Here is a 20,410-nt window from a genome sequence, read left to right on the forward strand (position 1 = left end):
AAAACAAAATGTAGATATTATATGCTTACAGGAAACACATATTCTAAAAACTGATGAAAAATATTTAAATTGCCCCAAATTAGGAGGCTGTTTACAGCTTCTGCAGATCAGGAGAAAAGAAAGGAATAGCGGTGTACATTAAGGAAGAGATAGAGGCAAATTTAATATTTGAAGACCCTAAAGGAAGAATTTTGGCAATAGAAATACAGATAAATTTTAAAAAAATCCTATTAGTGGTAATTTATGCCCCCAATGACAATCAAAGTGAATTTTATAAAGCCCTATATGACAAAATTATTGAATTAGAAAAGGAAAACATTTGTATCATAGGCGATTTCAATGCGATATCAAATTATCAAAAAGACTACAATGGGGGGAATAAGAAAGTGAAAAAAAAAAGAGAGCTACCAAAAATATTTGTAGAAATGACTAAAGAATTAAATTTAATAGATATATGGAGAATACTAAACTCACAAAAAAGACAATTCACCTTTTATTCGAACCCCCATAAATCTTGGTCATGCATTGATATGGCATAGATGAGTGGAGACCTAGTAGAAGAAGTGGCAAAAGTAGAAATCTTACTGAATTCATGGGCAGACCACAACCCGCTTAGAATTAGCTGGAAGGGGAAAAAATAAACCAAGGAGAAGATGGACACTAAATACTCAATTATTGAAAGATGAGGAATTTACTAAGAAAATTAAGGAAGAACTAAATTTTTATTTTAAAGAAAATAATAATCAATATACATCGACCCAAAACCTATGGGATACTATGAAAGCTGTGATTCGGGGAGTTATAATATCCTTTACTGCAAAAAAGAACAAAGAAAAATATGCCCAGCAAAATAATCTATTTCAAACAATCAAAAAATTAGAGACTAATCTACAGAATAACCCATTAAACTCCCAACTACAAGAACAACTGATTCTCTATAAACACAAACTCAATTTAGTTGAGCAGGAAGAACTGGTCAGAAATCTGAAAGAAACCAAACAAATACACTTTGAACAAGCAAATAAACCAGGAAGATGGCTCTCTTATAAACTCAAAAAAGAGAGAGAGAAAAGAACCATCTACCAATTACAAGATGAAAATGGAGAAAACCAATATACAATAGAAAAGAAAAAAGAGATTGCACATAAATATTTTGAAGATCTCTATAAGAAAGAAAAAATAGATGAGGATCAGATTAGGAACTATCTAAGGGAAAAAAGAACTCGAGAAATAAAAGATGAATTGAAAGAAATGCTGACTAAGGATATAACTATCATGGAACTAGATAGATCCCAGAAAAGTAGTAAAACACCAGGCCCTGATGGTTTTCCAGCAGAATTCTATAAGACAATAGAAGAACAAATAGGATCAATAATGGTTGATTTATTTAATGAGGTATTAACATCAGCTAAAATGCCGGATACATGGAGGGAAACACTAATTTCGCTAATCCTGAAGGAGGATACGGATCCTAGGCTGATACAAAATTATAGACCAATCTCTCTGTTAAATGTAGATTATAAAATATTTGCTACTATTATCGCCAACAGACTAAAGAAAATTTTGAATGATTATATACACTCAGACCAAAATGGATTCCTTCCAGACAGACAAATTAGAAACAATTTAAGAATAATAATGGATAGTTTAGAATACTATGAAGCTCACCCAGAGAAACAGGTAGCCCTTGTTTTCTTGGATGCCCAAAAAGCATTTGACAATCTCAATTGGCAATTTATGATTCAACAAGTATATGATATGAATTTTGGCACCAAATTTGAGAATATTATAACAGCAATATATTCGATACAAAAAGCAAAAATTATAATCAATGGAGAAAATACCCAAACTTTAAATATAGAAAAAGGAGTTCGACAAGGCTGCCCCCTATCCCCTCTGCTCTTCATACTTTCATTAGAAGTATTACTAGAACGAATTAGACAAAATCCAGAAAAGGAGAATAATTACAACAAATTATTACAAGAAACAAAAAAAGATTTAGAATTGTGGAAGAAGATGCAGCTGTCACTATTAGGAAGAATAGCAGCCGTAAAGATGTCTATACTACCAAAATTCCTATATTTGTTTCAGACTATTCCAGTCAAATTAGAAAAGACCTTTTTTAATGACCTTAATAAAACAATTGGAAAATTTATTTGGCAGGGGAAAAAACCTAGAATAAAAATGAAATATTTACAAGATATGAAGAGCAGAGGAGGATTCGGATTACCAAATTGGGAATTATATTATAGTGCAGCAACACTAGTTTGGTTAAAAGACTGGATCAATTTAAAGAATAAAAGAATACTAACTATAGAAGGCCACGACCTACAGAGAGGGTGGCATGCCTTTCTGTGGGAAACAGGCCATACGAAACAAAAGTATTTCCACAGACATTTGATTAGAGATTCCCTAATAAAACAATTGGATCAAAGTTAAAAGAAACACTATATAAAATCCCAATCTGGCTATCCACAATGGAAGCAATGATTCACCCAAATAATTTAGATTTGAATAAAATGCTAAAATATAAAGATCTATTAGATATTCATGGAAAATTAAAAACACTACAGGACCTCCAAGAACAAGGACTACGGGTTGACTGGTGGGCCTATCTTCAGTTACAAAATCGATACAAACAAGACATAAAAGAATATGTAATATATCTTAAACTACAGCAATTAGATAAAATTCTACTAGGGCCAGACAAAAAATATTACCCAAATTTATAAATATTTGCTAGAAGTAGAATTGGAAGAAGAAGTAGTGAAAGGATGTATGATCACATGGGGTCAAAATATTGGACATAATATAAATTTATCAGATTGGGAGAAAATATGGAACAGAAATTATAAACTAACCAAATCAGCAGCATACAAAGAAAATGCATATAAAATGTTCTATAGGTGGCACCTGCCCCCTTCGAGATTAGCGAAAATGTATCCCAAAATGTCTCCCATGTGCTGGAAATGTAAAAATAAAGAGGAAACATATTACCATATGTGGTGGTCTTGCCCCGAAGCACGTAAATATTGGTTAAAAATTAAAAAGTGGCTACAACAAAAGAAAAATGTCATGATACCACTATGGTGTGAAACCCGGGGTGGGTTCTACTTACCTTTACTACCGGTTCGCAATGGGACCGTGCATGCATGCGCAGAAGCTTCTGCACATGTGCAGTTCCGCATGATGACGTCATGTTGGGTGGGCGGAGCCTCCCATTGGTTTTACTACCGGATCTATAGAACTGGACTGAACTGGAGCAATCCACCACTGTGTGAAACTATGAAAATAAATATATTAAGCTGTTACATTTGGTTCATTCTTTAAGATTATGCTGCCCTTTGTGGACCTTTGGGGTAGGTGGAAGAATGAGAAAGAACATCAGTGGTTAGAGAAGTACACTAATACTTGATTCTAGATTAATAGTACAACTACAACTAACTCACAAGCCATGAAATGGTGCAATAAGCCAGCTCCATTCTCCAATTTATCTTTCTTGCAAAGGTGTGGGTAGATACACGAGAGCGGGTGGAAGCTGAGAGTACCATATGCCTCTTTTAGGTCTGGGAAGAAAAGTGGTGCTGTACATGCATTGAATAAGTACACAGAGAAGAACATTTAATGGATACAGAAAATAAAAAAACAAGATAGATATATATCAGGTATATCCAACCTTGGCAACTTTAAGATTTGTAGACTTCAACATCCAGAATCCCACAAGTGTTAAAGTTGCCAAGATTGACACCTCTGATATATACCACACACACACACACACATAAACACACATGCACATTATAACTGTCAGAGAAAAAAAAGGAAAATGATCTTATATGAAGAGGCTGAAAAAAGGACCATAAAAGAGCATTCTACAAGCCAGACAGAGAGAATCTGAAAGCCTTTGCATCAGAGGTGATATTCAGCAGGTTCTGACCAATTCTGGAGAACCAGTAGCAGAAATTTTGAGTAGTTTGGAGAACTGGTAAATACCACCTCTGGCTGGCCCCGCCGCCATCTATTCTCTGCCTCCCGAGTCCCAGCTGATTGGGAGGAAATGGGGATTTTACAGTATCCTTCCCCTGCCACGCCCACCAAGCCACACCTACTGAACCGGTAGTAAAAAAATTTGAATCCCACCACTGCTTTGGATGTCAATGAATATCCCCCAGACAGAAAATTATTTTAGCACAGGTTCCCATTAGATCAAGAGAAAGACCAATTATGATAAAACGGATGTACAACTACCAGATCTTCCTCAACTTAACACCCTCGTGGAATTGCTTTACCATGGGGTCCTTCACGTAGAGCCTGTGGACATCAGCGGGCCCACCACTAACATTTTTCTGGTACCTTTTTTCCTTTTCTGAAAAAAAAAAGGGTGGGGAGGGGATTGTTTGGTACAGTGCAAAATAATAACTCCCAGATTCAATACAAACTCCCTAATAAAGGAGAATATCTCACTGTGTTGCTCCTTACATAGACTTAAGAGACATTTGTCGAGAGTATAACTGGTAGGGAGTTTATGCAAAAGGCAAAGATATTATAAATAGAGCTAATAAGTGAGTATCTGGGAGGCCTTCCTCCATTTGCCTCTTCATAAGTAAGTACACTATGCTATAATTAACCACACCCACCATGTCAGCTTTTTGATGAAAGATGTCATAGCAGCACCCTTTCAAGATTCATGTGCTCCTCAGTCAAACGAGGCCAAAAAAAAAAAAAGGAATGCAGCTTTGAAAAGCCTTCGATGCCAAATGCCTATCAAGATAGATTACCACTAAGAGAGAAAAAATATGCTGATGTGCTGCTCTGTGTTACCTTTTCTTCCCCATAGGCTCTGTTTACTTGCCAAATGAGATTCTGGCTCAACCACAGGAACTGCACCTGAAGGAGAGAGAGAAATGCTCCTTGAAAGCATGAATTATGCATACATCTTATGCAAGGCAACTGTATCTGAGCAACTGGTTTTTTGTTATGGATCAGGGCAACCACAGGGAGGATTTAAAATGTTAAGATGATAGGCATGACTGTGCAATCAAAGCCCTTCCTCTTTTAATGTGAATGCAAAGGTAGGGCTTTAATTGCAGTCACACTCACCATCTTTAAACCCTCACAGCTTCAACCATAAACTGTCTACGGTGGACCTCGTTCCATTTCTAAGAGGTCCGAAAAGGGGGGCGTGCATAAGCGCACCAGCGTGCCTAGCATTCTTGTCCTACTGTCCCCATTTATTTGTATTAATTTCTTTCATTCATGTTCATATTCATACCTGTTATCTTGTACATGTGTGACAAATAAATAAATCTTAAGCTTTTTACCCTCCTGTGGACGCCCCTGCACCGGATGCTGCATTTTAAAACTCTCCAGTAATGTTTTTTTTAGAATAGAATAGAATTTTTTATTGGCCAAGTGTGATTGGACACACAAGGAATTTGTCTTGGTGCATACGCTCTCAGTGTACATAAAAGAAAAGATACCTTCATCAAGGTACAGCACTTACAACACTTAATGATAGTCATAGGGTGCAAATTTAACACTATTTTCTTTAGATAACAAACTTACATCCTAGAGATAACGCTTAATAGAACGTCACAAGCCATGTGGAGAGGCAAAATTGAAGCGTGTGTGATTTTCTCATGGCCCTCAGCTTAACTTTTAATGTAGGAGATCAGTTTTTGCTATCGTAGTTATTTGTCTCTTCCTCATAGCCTGCTCTGAGGAAGTTATTAGTTATTTGTCTCTTTCTCTGGAGAGAAAACTGCTCTGCTCTAGGAAGAAAAAGTATCAAAAGGAGGGAAATGATGACATCCAAGAAAGAATTGGTGTCCCTCCCACATTTAGCTCTTGACAAACATACTGATAACTTTTTGGTCCATGTACCACACAGCCTCCAAGAGATTATCCTAAGGGAATGTAGCTCTTGAGAGAAATACAGATTTTTTTTTCCCCTACAAACTCCCTAATAAAGGAGATTCATTTACTGCTTCTGTGAGGCCATTTTCTTCAATGATCAAGCAAATGGTAGTTACAACAAAGCCCAGATACAGGTCACAACCCAGCAAATCAAATATGATCAAACACAACCTGTGGACCACCAAAGATAAAATAACACTGGCTTCTTTGCTGCGTGCTGGGCAAGGCACTAAAAATCGGGACCTTGAAGCGTATATTACACCATCCAGAGTACATTAGTGAGCTGCATTCAGATTGGTGGATCATAGATTTTATGGGCTTGTATTATGGAGACAGATCTATGGAGATTCTCAATCATGCAGGTCATGGTTGTCCCAAAGGTGCTGTTCAAAAGGCAACTGGACTTTCTTGAGGTTTTTTGCCTTGAAAACATTCACTTCTCAAACCAAGAAGCCTTTTGAACAGCATCTGGTACAAAGATGCTGTTCTTAGAACTAAGGAGAAATTTCCTGACAGTTAGAACAATTAATCAGTGGAATAACTTGCCTCCAGAAGCTGTGAATGCTCCACCACTGGAAGTTTTTAAGAAGAGGTTGGATAACCATTTGTCTGAAGTGATGTAGGGTTTCCTGCCTCAGCAGGGGGTTGGACTAGAAGCCCTCCAACTCTGTTATTCTATTCTACATTATGGAGTCACCATTTCCATGAGGGTCAACTGTGAAAGATCAAAGTGTTCCAGGATCACAATGGTATACATTCAGTTGCTTAGGTGTGTCACAGATAAAAATATCTGCTATTACTGGACTGCTACTTCCCCAATGGCATAGATTCATTCAAAAATAATCAAACTACAGTTGGAATGGCAAAAGAAACAAATAATAGAGATCTTATCTATTCAGTTCATTCAATTATTTCTCCTCAGGGAAGTCATATAGTATTGAATCAATGACAGGGATACTGTACTATTGTAATGGAAATAGAAAACCAGGCAAATACATGGCAGCCCATTTTCCTGAGGGGTGTATAATCCTCTATGGCAAGGGTGTCCAAACTTGGCAACTTTAAGACTTGTGGACTTCAACTCCCAGAATTCCTCAGCCAGCAAAGCAAAGCCGATTGACCCCTGATCTATGGGAATCAATTCCCTATTAACATTTTAGGAAGGCAAAAAATAAAAATTCACTCTTGATCATTGATATGTCAACATATCCACATGTGTTGACATTGATACATAGCTCAAAGGTAGTGGCCATGTGTCCTCTGCCATCTCCATCTTACCAGCGAACCATTATCCATATGACTGATCCAAGAACGTAGAAAATGGCAGCCACCAAAGTGATGCTTGGCAGAAAATGTCAACCTTAATAGCAGACAAGAAAAAAGATGGCAATGGATTGAATGTTCAGAATGGTATGGTAATTCTAACAACCTATTTTGTTTGTTTATAAGAGAAGGGAGTAGGTTTTCCATTCTTCAAGTATTCATTTTTAGTACCTATGTTGTATATCAAATTCCATTTATTTTGGGTTACCTTTCTTACTATAGAGTATCCAATTCATCAATGGAAAATGTAAGTTATTTTTACACCTCCAATGAGGCTGGGTGACTAGAAGATTTTTATTGGTGACACACATAAGCAACTGAATATATCCATTGTGATCCTGGAACACTCTGATGTTTCACACTTGGCCTTCATGGAAATGGTGAGTTTATATAATGTATCAAATATGCTGTTCAAAAGGCTTCTTGGTTTGAGAAGTCTTTTGGATAGCATATTTGGTACATTATAGAGTCACCAGCCTCATTAGCTGTGGCTCAGTGGCTAAGATGCTGAACTTGTCGATCAAAAGGTTGGCAGTTCAATGGTTCGAATCCCAAGTGCCACGTAACGGGGTAAGCTCCCGTTACTTGTCCCAGCTTCTACCAACCTAGCAGTTTGAAAGCATATAAAAAATGCAAGTAGAAAAATAGGGGCCACCTTTGATGAGAAAGTAACAGCGTTCCGTGCGCCTTTGGCATTTAGTCATGCCGGTCACATGACCACGGAGACGTCTTCGGACAGTGCTGGCTCTTCAGCTTTGAAACGGAGATGAGCACCGCCCCCTAGAGTCGGGAATGACTAGCACGTATGTGCGAGGGGAACCTTTACCTTTACCTTTAATGAGGCTAGGGAACTGAAAGAAAATGAAACTGCATGCCTTTCCCTTCCTTTTGTACTCCATTTTATACGAATTTGAGCATTGTATATAAATACAACATTCAAATTATTTGTAGACAAAGGCCCCAGCAGTAGTTTGTTTAAAAAAAAAATCTTACCATTTCAGCAAAATTTAACAATGAGATGCAACTGCTATTGATTCCGTCAGTCAAGGATGTCATCTTTTTTATTATTATTATAAAAGTTTTTTATTTTTTAACAAACACACAAACAAACAAACAATGCATTTTTTCTGAACACAGTATTGGCTGAGTCACAAATTTATACAGCTTTTAGTTATCTCCCAACACAATTTATATATTTCACTTTTTACCATAATACTCTTTCTCTCTAATTTTTATTTTCTTTTCCTTATTTTTATTATATAACTAATCTTACCATTTGGCCTAATCTCTAATCGTTAATCAATGTTTCTCTTTCCCCCCACCCCTCTTGTGGGACCTTGGAAGGAGGGCTTTTTTGTTGCAAAGCCTGATTTTTGGAACACAATTCTCCCCAAGGTCAGATTTCTGGCTTTTCAAAAGGCTCAAAAGCAGGGGTCTGCAAACTTGGCTCTTTTAAGACTTGTGGACTTCAACTCCCAGAGTTCCTCAGCAAAGCTGGCTGAGGAACTCTGGGAGTTGAAGTCCACAAGTCTTAAAAGAGCCAAGTTTGCAGACCCCTGCTCTAAAGGATTGGATGTGAACCTAGGCATGTAGGTTAGACTGCTACTGAGAGCTCATGATGTGGTCTTGGTTTGGTTCCTCACCTGCTCTTTAAGGTTTTATATTAAGGTTTTCTATGGTGTTGTTGTTTTTTTTTAATGTTGTAAGCCATCCAAAACCACAATTGTGAGATAGGGTTTTATATATGTTGAAGAAATAAACAAATCATAAATGAATAAACACATTCAATTTTAAAGACCACAGTACTGTATTCAACATACGAAATTCTGAAGAGATGTTTTAAAAAGTGTTTCAGCTGCCATAAAAGCAACTGATTTCAGAAAAGGAGCTTTAATTTTCTTCTGCTTTCTTCTAGGTGCAAAATAACACAACGTCAGGGCAAGCTGTCGCCATGGAGATTTTCCTCACTTTTCAATTGGTCCTGTGCATTTTTGCCTCCACTGATGATCATAGGACCGACAATCTGGGATCCCCAGCTTTGTCCATTGGTTTCTCGGTTGTCCTGGGTCACCTCATTGGGGTGCGTAACCAGATTGCTGTGCAAAATTAAGCAAGGATGTTAAATTTAAATGTAATAAAGTTTTGCTGGGGGGTGGACAATAATATTGACAATAAAACCCAAATTTTGGAGTTGAAGGAGTGGCCCTTTTCAGGTGAAGTTTCTCCTGGCTGAAAATCAGAGCAATTTTTTTATGGATTCATTCCATATAGAATTCTTTATTGGCCAAGTGTGTTATTGGACACACAAGGATTCTACTCATTGAATCCGATTCAACAGGTTTGGACTGCACATAGATGCATTCAGTGGTGGGATTCAGCTGGTTTAGCCAGTTCGAGTAAACTGATAGTTAAATTGCCAGTTGGCTCTGCCCTGCCCCTTCCAGGAGTCCCCACGTGCCCCATTTTGGCTCCCAGGTAAGTGCAGGATGCCAAGTGCAATCTGTCACACCCCCTGGCCATGCTCACCATGGCTACACTCACCCAGCCAATCATTAGGGCAAAGAACCGGTTGTTAAATTATTTGAATCCCACCACTGGATGCATTCCTATCTGGCTGCTTCTCCCTCCTTTTCTAGATAGCCACCAATCAGAGATCACGTTATTACGAGGATGTTATCATCAATTGGGATTCAATCATCCTTAGCTACTTGCTTGAAATCAGTGAGTACAAGTGATCACATTTAATAGTTCAGGGCATCAATCTGTTTAGTGGCATCAGCGAGGGCATAATGGCTGCCCTCGCTGATATGTTGTTATAAGCCAATCTCAGTGATAAAAATGTGGCTTTTTTGCTTGCATGAGAGGGCTTCCTTCCTTCTTTCCCAATTCTGTCCAATTACAGTCCTCAACTTATGACCACAATTGAGCCCAAAATTTCTATTGCTAAGCAAGGCAGCTGTTAAGTGAATTTTGCCTCATTTCATAACCTTTCTTGCCACGGTTGTTAAGTGAATCACTGCAGTTGTTAGGAACCCCAGTTGTTAAATGAATCTGGCTTTCCCCATTGGCTTTGCTTGTGAGAAGATTGAAAAAATGGATCACATGACCCCGGGACACTGCAAGCATCATAAATATGAACCAGTTGCCAAGCATCTGAATTTTTTTCATGTGCCCATGCAATCCTCACGTGAAAAATGAAAAAAAGTTACTTTTTTCAGTGCCGTTTTAACTTTGAACAGTCGCTATATCAGTGGGTAAGTCAAGGACGACCTGTATTTTCAAAAAAATTCTCCATGAAGATTATTTCAGTCTTCTGCAATAGATTTTGTAGGCTTAGAAGTGGCTACAAGGAAGAATATTGTCCTTATTTTACCAACAAGTGTCCTGCTGTATATTCTATTGCAGGGGTCTCCAACCTTGGCAACTTTAAGACTAGTGGACTTCAACTCCCAGAGTTCCTCTTAAAGTTGCCAAGGTTGGAGACCCCTGTTCTATTGCTATCTTGGCTTTATTGCCACCATGAACCATGCTGGCGCAGTGGTTAGAATACAGTATTACAGGCTAACTTTGTATTCCCACTGCCGGGAGTTCAATTCTGACCAGCTCAAAGTTGACTCAGCCTTCCATCCTTCTGAGGTTGGTAAAATGAGGACCAGATTGTTGGGGGGCCAATATGCTAACTCTGTAAACCGCTTAGAGAGGGCTGTAAAGCACTGTGAAACGGCATATAAGTCTAAGGGCTATTGCTATATACAGATAGCAAGATAAGCCACAGTAGAATGACAAGTATAATAGAGCATAATTTTCAGTTGAAAAAATAATACAGTAAATGTTGGCTTTAACAGAAGCAATGCAAGCTTTTTTTTTAAAGACACCATATTGAGATTCAGAGATATTCATATAATTACCCAGTATAAAATCCTGTTCATAGATAGGCCAATTATTCAAGTATATGTTAATTTTTTTGTTTCAATCCTGTCCTACTCCTCCTGAGTGATTAGACTTTATTTTTTTTCTGATTATTTTGGCTCTTCTTGAAATCTAAAACTTTCTTATCCTCTCCAAAGTTTTACTCACTCTTGCTATTCACTCTTCCTCATTTTCTGCTGATTATTCAGTCTCAGTGATGCTTTGGACACATATTTATATGGTGTTCCTTACCGTTAGCCAGTTTCAATTTAAGCCATTGTGCTGAATTAAACTGTGTTCAAGGTCTTCAGATCATTTGGGCCTCTGTGGCTCAGACTGGTAAGACAGTCTGTTATTAACACAGCTACTTGCAATTACTGCAGGTTCTAGTCCCACCAGGCCCAAGGTTGACTCAGCCTTCCATCTTTTATAAGGTAGGTAAAATGAGGACCCAGATTGTTGGGGGCAATAAGTTGACTTTGTATATAAATATACAAATAGGATGAAGACTATTGCTAACATAGTGTAAGCCGCCCTGAGTCTTCGGAGAAGGGCGGGATATAAATGCAAATTAAAAAAAATTTTGCTTGATCAAAATATATCACTGCTATTTTCTTCTCAGGGAAAACAAATAAGGGAAAAGAAAACTGTCAAAAGATCTGACTACATACGTTAATTTACCTAATGCTCTAAAGCAGCTTTGCTGGCTGGGGAATTCTGGGAGTTGAAGTCTGCCAGGCTTAAAGTTGCCAAGGATGGAGATCCCTGCTTTAGAGCAACAGATATGGATTTTCTCTCTCTCATTTTTATCCTCATTAGAAATCTTGTTATAAAAAACTGTGCAGTAAATCAACAGTCCAAGATATTTCCATCAGTTTCAAGTTGAATTGAGATTTTAACCTAGATTTTCCCATAAAGAATCAAAGTATATAACAGTTGAAAGGGATTTTAGAATTATCTAATCCAGGAGTCCTCCAACCCCCAGTCTGTGGACCGGCACCAGGCCGTGGCAGCAACCAGGCCGCACAAACAAGCAAAGCTCCATCTGCGGGATGCTGGTAGCACACAAAATCACGTCCCCTCTGAGCCACAGAAAAACCTCTTTCCACAGAACCGGTCCCTGGTGCCCAAAAGGTTGGGAGCCACTAGTCTAATCCACTCCCTTTCTGCTACTAACTACACATGCACACACACACAAACACAGACACGCACACCCAGCAGTGTGGTATTGTTGCAGAAAATAACGAGACCCAATCTCGGAATCAAAGGTAGCTGTATTTTATTTGCGCAAACAAAATAGGTTCAGATCAACATCAACATCTGAACAGTTTCCTTGTGGACAAACAAGCATTCTTATACTTCTCACAAAATAGAAAAAAACCACGGAAATACATCATATCAGCATTAATTAGTTCATAGCTTCCTGTGGCTTTACTAAAGCTATTGAATTTCTTGCTCTCCCCTTCTCTCCAAGATGCAGTTACAGATTTCCTGCAAGAAATGTCAATGCTTGCAAAACTTGCAAAATTGAAATTTGACATTTCCCATTTTCTTCACAAATTTCTGTTATCTAAAGAACAATCTGTTTTTGACCTACTTTTGCACTTTGCTTCACTCGCCCCTCTGAGACTATTATTACAATCAGGAATTTAGTCTCATCATATATCCTATTTGTGGTTACCTAGAGAAGCACAAATATGGTAAGGATAATACTTTTTAGACTGGCCCCCACCTTTTTTCTTTCCTACAGCCAGTCTAAAACAGCAAAGCAGTTTTTGAGGTTATTCCCAAATTTCATCTTCTTCAGGCACTTCTTCCAATCCCCAAGGTCCTATACGTACATACTCTCCACCATCAGGACTTTCATTTTCCAACTGGAGATCTGGGGCAAACTTATTTCTTATCAGTCCCCCCATCACTACTAATTCCTTCTCAATTTTTACATCTTTTACAGATCTTTTACAGATCTGATAACTATTTGTATTACACAAGGAAAAAGGCTAGTCCTGCGATTCCACATAACAACAAGAATAACATTTGCTTGACCCAAACAGTTCCCAATAGCCATGAGAACCCTGCACCGGTACCTTGTACTCTTAGTCCAATTTTAGATGCCCTATCTTGTAAATCCTTTGCCACTTTTCTGACCAATCCAGACTTGTTCATGTAAAAACAACATTCTTCTCCCAGGAATAGACATAAACCACCTTTCTTGGCTGTCAAGAGGTCTATGGCATGCCGATTTTGCAAGACCACTGCTACTAAAGGGTCTATCTGATCATGGCAACCAGGGTCCCAGCAATCTGGTTCAGACTTTGTTGGAACTCTTCAGATAGTTGTCTAAATTGTATGGTGGAGTGGGTTAAACCACCTACACCTGTTCCAACAGCAGTGCTTATCCCTAAGATGGCTAATAGTGGTATTACAAGGGGTACCTTCTTCTGAATGTGTCCCATGAGGGGAACAGGAAGAATTTGTTCCTCACTGACTACACCCATCTTCGGGAAGAGGTGTACCAAGGTACATATCCCTGCCCAGTTAGTAGGTAAATATACGCATTTCTCCCACATAAGAAAAATACCCCATTTTCTCTTAAACACACTATCATGTTCATGGGAAAGGCATGAATTCGATGGTTCCCCTCATTACTCCAGACCCCAAGGTCCCTGCTATAAATATACCAGTTAGTGGAAGTTCTTGTCTAGGGGCTCTTTGCTCATTTCTGAGGTATGGAGCTTCAAGGAGATCGCAGGAGCTTTCATTCCCAGAGGGGAATAGAAGACAAAATCCTTTCATGGGTTCATTGTAGAGCCATGAACATGAGAGTGAGTAATATGAATTCTGATAAAACATTTTCTCTTAGTCTTCATTTCTTTGCCTTACAACAATTAAGAACTTTGCTCTTTCCTGTCTTCTCTCACTGCAGAAAGAGGCAGTGTGTGTGTATGTGTCGTAGGGGAGTGGGGTAGCAAGACAGAACAGCCACAGGACCAACAATGGGAAGATGGCTCATTCCCAGCTTTACTAAGGTGTTATAGAAATCACCATGTAACTTTGCCTCTACCGTGTTAATTCTCCACCCAGCATCCCTTTCAAAAGCTATGGTGGCTTTGGTTTCTGCCCAAAAGTCTGGTGAGACTGGGACTGCATTATAAGCAGATGGGGATGCAGATAAACACAACCAACATCTTTGGCCTAAAGCGGAGTCAAATTGGTTAATCAATGTCTGGCCCAATTCCAACGTTTTAAGTAGATAATGTCCTTCTCTCAATTGTTGCAAAGGCCCTCCCCCATCCTCTGACGCACCTCATAGTGTACCTTAGGAGTAACATACTTGGTCGTAGGATTCGGGGGTGGCCCGGGGTATCATCCCCATCTGGAAATAAAGCGGCGACGGTGGGAGCGAGCTTGTTCCAGTTCCTCCTTGCCTATTATCTCTGAGGACCCCAACCTCTGGACCTTAAATCTGATCCTGCTCTTTGCGATTTTCAGTGTTCCCAGAACCTTCTTCAGGAGTAAGAGAAGTTAACTGATCATACTTACAACATTTGGAATTGTTGGCCACAGTTCTATCATAACCACATAACCACAGTACACGGGCCTTTCCACTTAGGTTTCAAGTTTTCCCCTTTCTAGTGTTTTACCCATATTTTGTTTCCTACTCGGATATTATGACTGGGGGTAGTCAAAAAAGGTGGACTGAGGGACACACAATATTGTTGGATTTCTTGTATTTGCTTGTTCAATTCGCCCACCATCTGGCTCACCCGCGTGGTCCCTATCTGGCTTAAGTCCCCCATATGATTTTTCAAACTAGTACTGGTTTCTTTCCAAAGTTCTGGAGCTACCTGACAGTGCAGCTGCCAACAATTCAGCCTTTCATTGCATCCTATCATCTTGCTTCTTTTCTTCCACCTTCTCTCTATTCAAGTAGACTTTTCGTGCAATTTCCATCAATTGACTCATAGTCATGCCCAATGCCCCTTCCTGTTTCTGAAAAGTAATGGCTCAAGGTCACCGAAAGTGACTGGTTTTGTGCCTAAAATGGAACTAGAACTCATGGTCTCCTAATTTCTCATCTATGTCTTAACCACTATAACAAATTGGCTGCTAAGGTGTTATACTTTCAGTAAAATAATCCTTAACCTCACATAGTTCTGATGTCACATAATAAATTAGATCTTCTATATTCTAGGACAATGTTTCCTATATATTTTGTTTTAATTTTGTTTTAATTTGTATATTGTACTGTTTTTTAATCTGGCTGTACACCGCCCTGAGTCCTTCGGGAGAAGGGCAGTATAAAAATCTAAATAATAAATAAATAAATATCAGGGGCACTTTGTGATATAAAGGCCATTGCTAACATTCAGGCATTCTCAGGACTCAAGGGATCAATTGGAGTGTATGTCTTATAAACCTCAATTAATCTCTGGAAAAAGGCTTCAGGACTCTCATCAGTCTTTTGTATTATTAAAGAGGGCTTGGACATATTCACTCGTGGTTTCGCTGCCTGTTCTAAGGCCTGGACGACTTTACTTGAATGACTAAGGGTGCATGGTGGGCTGCATGGTAGATTATCTTCTGCCCATAATTCCTGGACTTTGAATTCCTGCCAGGTATCAAGGACTTGAACCACTTGGGCTACCATCATCCGCCACATCTCATCTGGGGGGTGTTTCATTATTATTTAGTGTTATTCATTATTATTTAGTGAGAACCATGCGGTTCTCACTAAACGATAAGGTTGCTCCCCTCTTACACAGTATATCACGTCCCAACAAGGGAATAGGACACTCAGGCTTATATAGGAATTGATGTTCAATATCTTTCCCATTTATGCAGCATTTCAGGAGCTTTAAGAAAGGGTGGCAATTCACAGAGCCATCAACTCCTTGCACATTTATAACACCTTTAGAACAGGGAGCCAATAACTGAGTAATTACAGATCTAGAGGCTCCTGTATCCACTAAAAGGGTCACCTTATTGCCCCCTATATTGATTCGGACCAAGGGTTCGGGGGGGGGGGCTTGACTTAACCCTGGTCCCCTTCAGTCCTCAGACCACTGTTCTGCTGCTGTCAGACCTATGGCTTCTATCTGTTCTTGAGATTGGCCTCGCCCTTCCCTCCCTCTTGAATCCATGTGGCTGAAGCACCCTTCCTCTCTCTCTTGAAATTATTCGACATACACCAGTGGTTCTCAACCTTTATAGTGCTGCGACCCCTTTAATACAATTCTCCATGATGTGGCAACCCCAACCTTAAAATTATTTTCGTTTTGAATTTATCGCGCCTGAAGCCGTATTGGCTAGCAATCTGAACTGCTTGCGATTGCCTTGAGGACGGAGGCATTAAAGCGGAGACTCCTCCCCTATTAAGTTTATCGCGCCTGAAGCCAGATTAGGCTAGCGATTGGGAGTGATTGCAGCTGGCTTGAGAGGGAGACATCAAAGCAAAGATTTCTCTCTTTTTTAATTCATCGCGCCTGAAGCCGAATTCGGCTAGCGATTTGAAGAGCCTGCAGCTGGCTTGTGGAGTCAACCATTGGAGTGCAATTCTTCGACTCACAAGTATACTTTCCATATTTCCGGTGGTCTTAGGCGACCCCTGGCAAATCGTCATTCGACCCCCAACGGGTTCCTGACCCACAGGTTGAGAACCGCTGACATACACTGAAGAGGTGTCCTGGGGATCAAAGGTAGCTGTATTTTATTTGCGCAAACAAAATAGGTTCAGATCAACATCAACATCTGAACAGTTTCCTTGTGGACAAACAAGCATTCTTATACTTCTCACAAAATAGAAAAAAAAAAAACACGGAAATACATTATATCAGCATTAATTAGTTCATGGCTTCCTGTGGCTTTACTAAAGCTGCTGAATTTTTTGCTCCCCCCTCCTCTCCAGGATTCAGGAAATCATTTCTTGAAGAAAGATTTCCCGCAAGAAATGTCAATACTTGCAAAACTTGCAAAATTGAAGTTTGACATTTCCCATTTTCTTCACACATTTCTGTTATCTAAAGAACAATCTGTTTTTGACCTACTTTTGCACTTTGCTTCAGTATAGTAGTTAAGGTACGGACCATAAGCACGAAAACTCTGAGAGAGATGAGCAATAGAAAAATGTGAAAAATAACTAAATAACTAAAACACAGACTGTAGTCCTTGCTTAGGCACGGAAGCTGGCTGGATGACATTGGGCCAATCACTCTCTCAGCCCTAGACTGGTCAGCCCAAAAACACGCCCCCCCCACACACACACATCCATCGACTCATCGCAGTTGAGATTATGTTCTGTATCCTTCAGTGACAGCCTTCATCCAGCCTTCATCCTTCATCATTTGAGTCATATACTGTATAATTTGATCTTATTTTTCTACCTAGATCTACTACACTGGCTGTTCCATGAATCCTGCTAGATCTTTTGCCCCTGCTGTGATTCTTGGTGAATTTGACAACCATTGGGTAAGATACAGTGGTGGGATTCAAAATTTGTTAGTACCAGTTCTGTGGGCATGGCTTGGCGCGCGTGGCAGGGGAAGGATATTATAAAATCTCCATCCCCTCCTCACTTCAGGGGAAGGTTACTGCAAAATCCCCATTCCTCCCAATTAGGCAGAGAATAGAGGGGGGCGGGGCCAGTCAGAGGTGATATTTACCGGTTCTCCGGATTACTCAGAATTTCTGCTACCGGTTCTCCAGAACTGGTCAGAACCTGCTGAAACCCACCTCTGGTAAGATACCCGACCAGCCTTTCTCCACTGGGTTCTATGGAAGGGGTTCTGCTGGAGATCCTGATTTAAAAAGCAAAACACACAACCCATTTTTAAAAATTTCACACAGTGTGCAATGCTAGTGCTTGCAATAAAGGTAATTTTTACTCACCGCAACCCAGATGCTAGTCTGTCATTTTGCTATGGTGGTGGTGGTAATTGTTGAAAACATAGGTGGTGTATGTTAGAAATGAAATGCATTGTGAAATTATCACATTTTGTGTGTGTGTGTGATTTTTAATGCAAAAGTTCTAACAAACCGAAACATTGTTTCAAAGTTTTCTCCAGATAAGAAGGTTGAGAAAACCTGCTCCGGATAATCTACAGTTGCAACAGATCACTAAAAAGGGATGGCAGTGTTTAGGGATTTGTGAATCTTAGGGGTCTCAACCATTGGGGACATGCCATAATCCATATAAGTATGCATAATCATTAACTTGATCATTGACAGATTCACATAATTGCATATTTCCTTTTGTCTCTCATATGTACATAGACAGATATTCTCTGACTTCTTATGAAACAAGCCACGCTTGTATTCCCTTTTCCCCGGTGGTGAAATCCAATTTTTTTCCCTATCGGTTATGTGGGCGTGGCTTGATGGGCATGGCAGGGGAAGAATATTGCAAAATCTCCATTCCCACCCCAATTTAGGGCCAGCCAGAGGTGGTATTTGCCGGTTCTCCAAACTGCTCAAAATTTCTGCTACCAGTTCTACAGAACCTGTCAGAACCGGCTGGATTTCACCTTTGCTCCTCTCTCAGTATTTTTAAAAAGGGGAATTTTCTCTGTTCCTATTCATGATGGGGGGAAAAAACTAGTTAGATGGAAGGGGAGGTGTCAAGATTTCCTACCCCAACATATCCTTACTGGGATTGCTGAGTCTCAGAGAAACTATGAAAGAAGAGGCGGGCCTTAGAGACCGAAGCTGAAGATTCCACACAATCCATGCCCTTGTCCTAGCCAACTGTGACCAAGAATTTGATGAATAAACATATTTTCTGCCCTTCTTTTCACACCAGGGAGCATGGATGTGATTCCTCAGAATACAGTCTCCCTCTTCTCCGACTCACATCCATGTGCCAATACAAGTGAGGAGCAGGATGGGATAGATTCAGTGGTGGGATTCAGCCGGTTTGGATCAGTTCAGGCAAACTGGATGCTAATTTTACTTCTGGTTCACTGAACCGGTAGTTGTAAGGACTGGCTGGCTCCGCCTACCCCACCCCACCCTGCCCAGGAGTCTCCATGCGGCCCATTTTGAATGCCAGGTAAGTGCAGTGCTTGCGCGGAGGCTCTGGGAGGGCGAAAAATGGGCCTCCCAGAAGTTCCGGATGTCTGGAAACAGGCTTATTTCCGGCCTCCGGAGGGCCTCCGGAGCTCAGGGGGGGCCGTTTTCGCCCTCCCAGGGTCTCAAGGAAAGCCTCTGGAGCTTGGGAAGGGCGAAAATGTCCCCCCGCGTGCCGTGGTGCAGGAGGCTGAGTAGGCCACGTCCACTATGGCCACACCCACCCAGCAACTGGGCAGAGAACCGGTTGCTAAAAGTTTTGAATTCCACCCCTGGATAGATTGTTTACAGTAAGGGACACCACAATATTAGGAGGCTACCAAGGTCCCCCAGATTCTCTTAGACTTGGAGTTTGACCTGGTTTATTCATGCCTGTGCACAAGAATTATTGAGTACAGAGGGATGAATGCCATATAGACAAGGCAAAAGGCAAGGTGCATGAAACAAAATGAAATCATCCACTCTGGCCATGTGGCCCTGTCCATTTCTTCTAGCAGCACAAGCAGGGGTGAAATGCTCCCGGTTCGGACCGGATCACGCAATCTGGTAGTGATGGGGGCAGGTAGTTCGGAGAACTGGTAGCAAAAATCCCTGCCCATCCCCACCGCCCACACCTCGCTGTTCCTCTTCTCTGTCCCTGAAGCTCTTGGTGGTGATATAGCTGCAAACAGCCTTAAATGACTGCCGTGGCGCTTCAAAGGGCCACACTACAGCTGATCAGCGCTGTAGGTGGCTAGTAGACCGGTGCCTCTATTTTTAAAGAAGGTAGACCAGTGCACTTCCAAAAAAAGGCAATTAGTAGACCGGTACCTCTATTTTTAAAAAAGGTAGACCGGTGCACTCCCAAGTTTTATATACTTTATTATTTTTATTATTTATTATTATTGGCCATGCCCATTCAGTCACCTGACCACCAAGCCACGCCCACCAATTAAGCCACGCCCACAGAACCAGTAGGGAAAATGTTTAGATTTCACCCCTGAGCACAAGGTGCCTCTCTGCAAGCCTCTGATTAAAGCATAACCTTACAAGAAGGAAACAACTATCACATAGGACAGTTGCAACAGGACTGGTGAACAAGGAACAACTCTTGCCTCCGTAAGAGGGCTGGTTGTTGTTTGTTTCTATATGAAAGTCATATTTTTAATTTATTTTAATTTATTTTAGAAAATTTATATCGTCGCCTACTCACTCATGGAGA

General features: G+C 40.2%; 1 protein-coding gene and 1 long non-coding RNA gene across 2 annotated transcripts in view; one reads left to right on the forward strand and one right to left on the reverse strand.

Annotated features, from left to right (window-relative positions):
* AQP2 (aquaporin 2) overlaps positions 1-20,410 on the forward strand; it is a 34,821-nt gene that overhangs the window by 10,795 nt on the left and 3,616 nt on the right. Inside the window, exons 2-3 of the mRNA XM_058166205.1 lie at positions 9,152-9,316; positions 17,533-17,613. Coding sequence (XP_058022188.1) covers positions 9,152-9,316; positions 17,533-17,613 — 246 coding nt within the window. The remainder of the gene's footprint in view (positions 1-9,151; positions 9,317-17,532; positions 17,614-20,410) is intronic.
* LOC131189785 (uncharacterized) lies at positions 3,125-4,740 on the reverse strand. Its single transcript, XR_009153128.1, has 3 exons — positions 4,635-4,740; positions 4,287-4,363; positions 3,125-3,283 (listed from the first exon to the last, which is right to left on the reverse strand). It is a non-coding gene; the product is annotated as an uncharacterized LOC131189785 (long non-coding RNA).

The sequence above is a fragment of the Ahaetulla prasina genome, chromosome 2, assembly GCF_028640845.1.
Source record: "Ahaetulla prasina isolate Xishuangbanna chromosome 2, ASM2864084v1, whole genome shotgun sequence".
In the NCBI taxonomy this organism is placed as follows: Eukaryota; Metazoa; Chordata; class Lepidosauria; order Squamata; family Colubridae; genus Ahaetulla; species Ahaetulla prasina.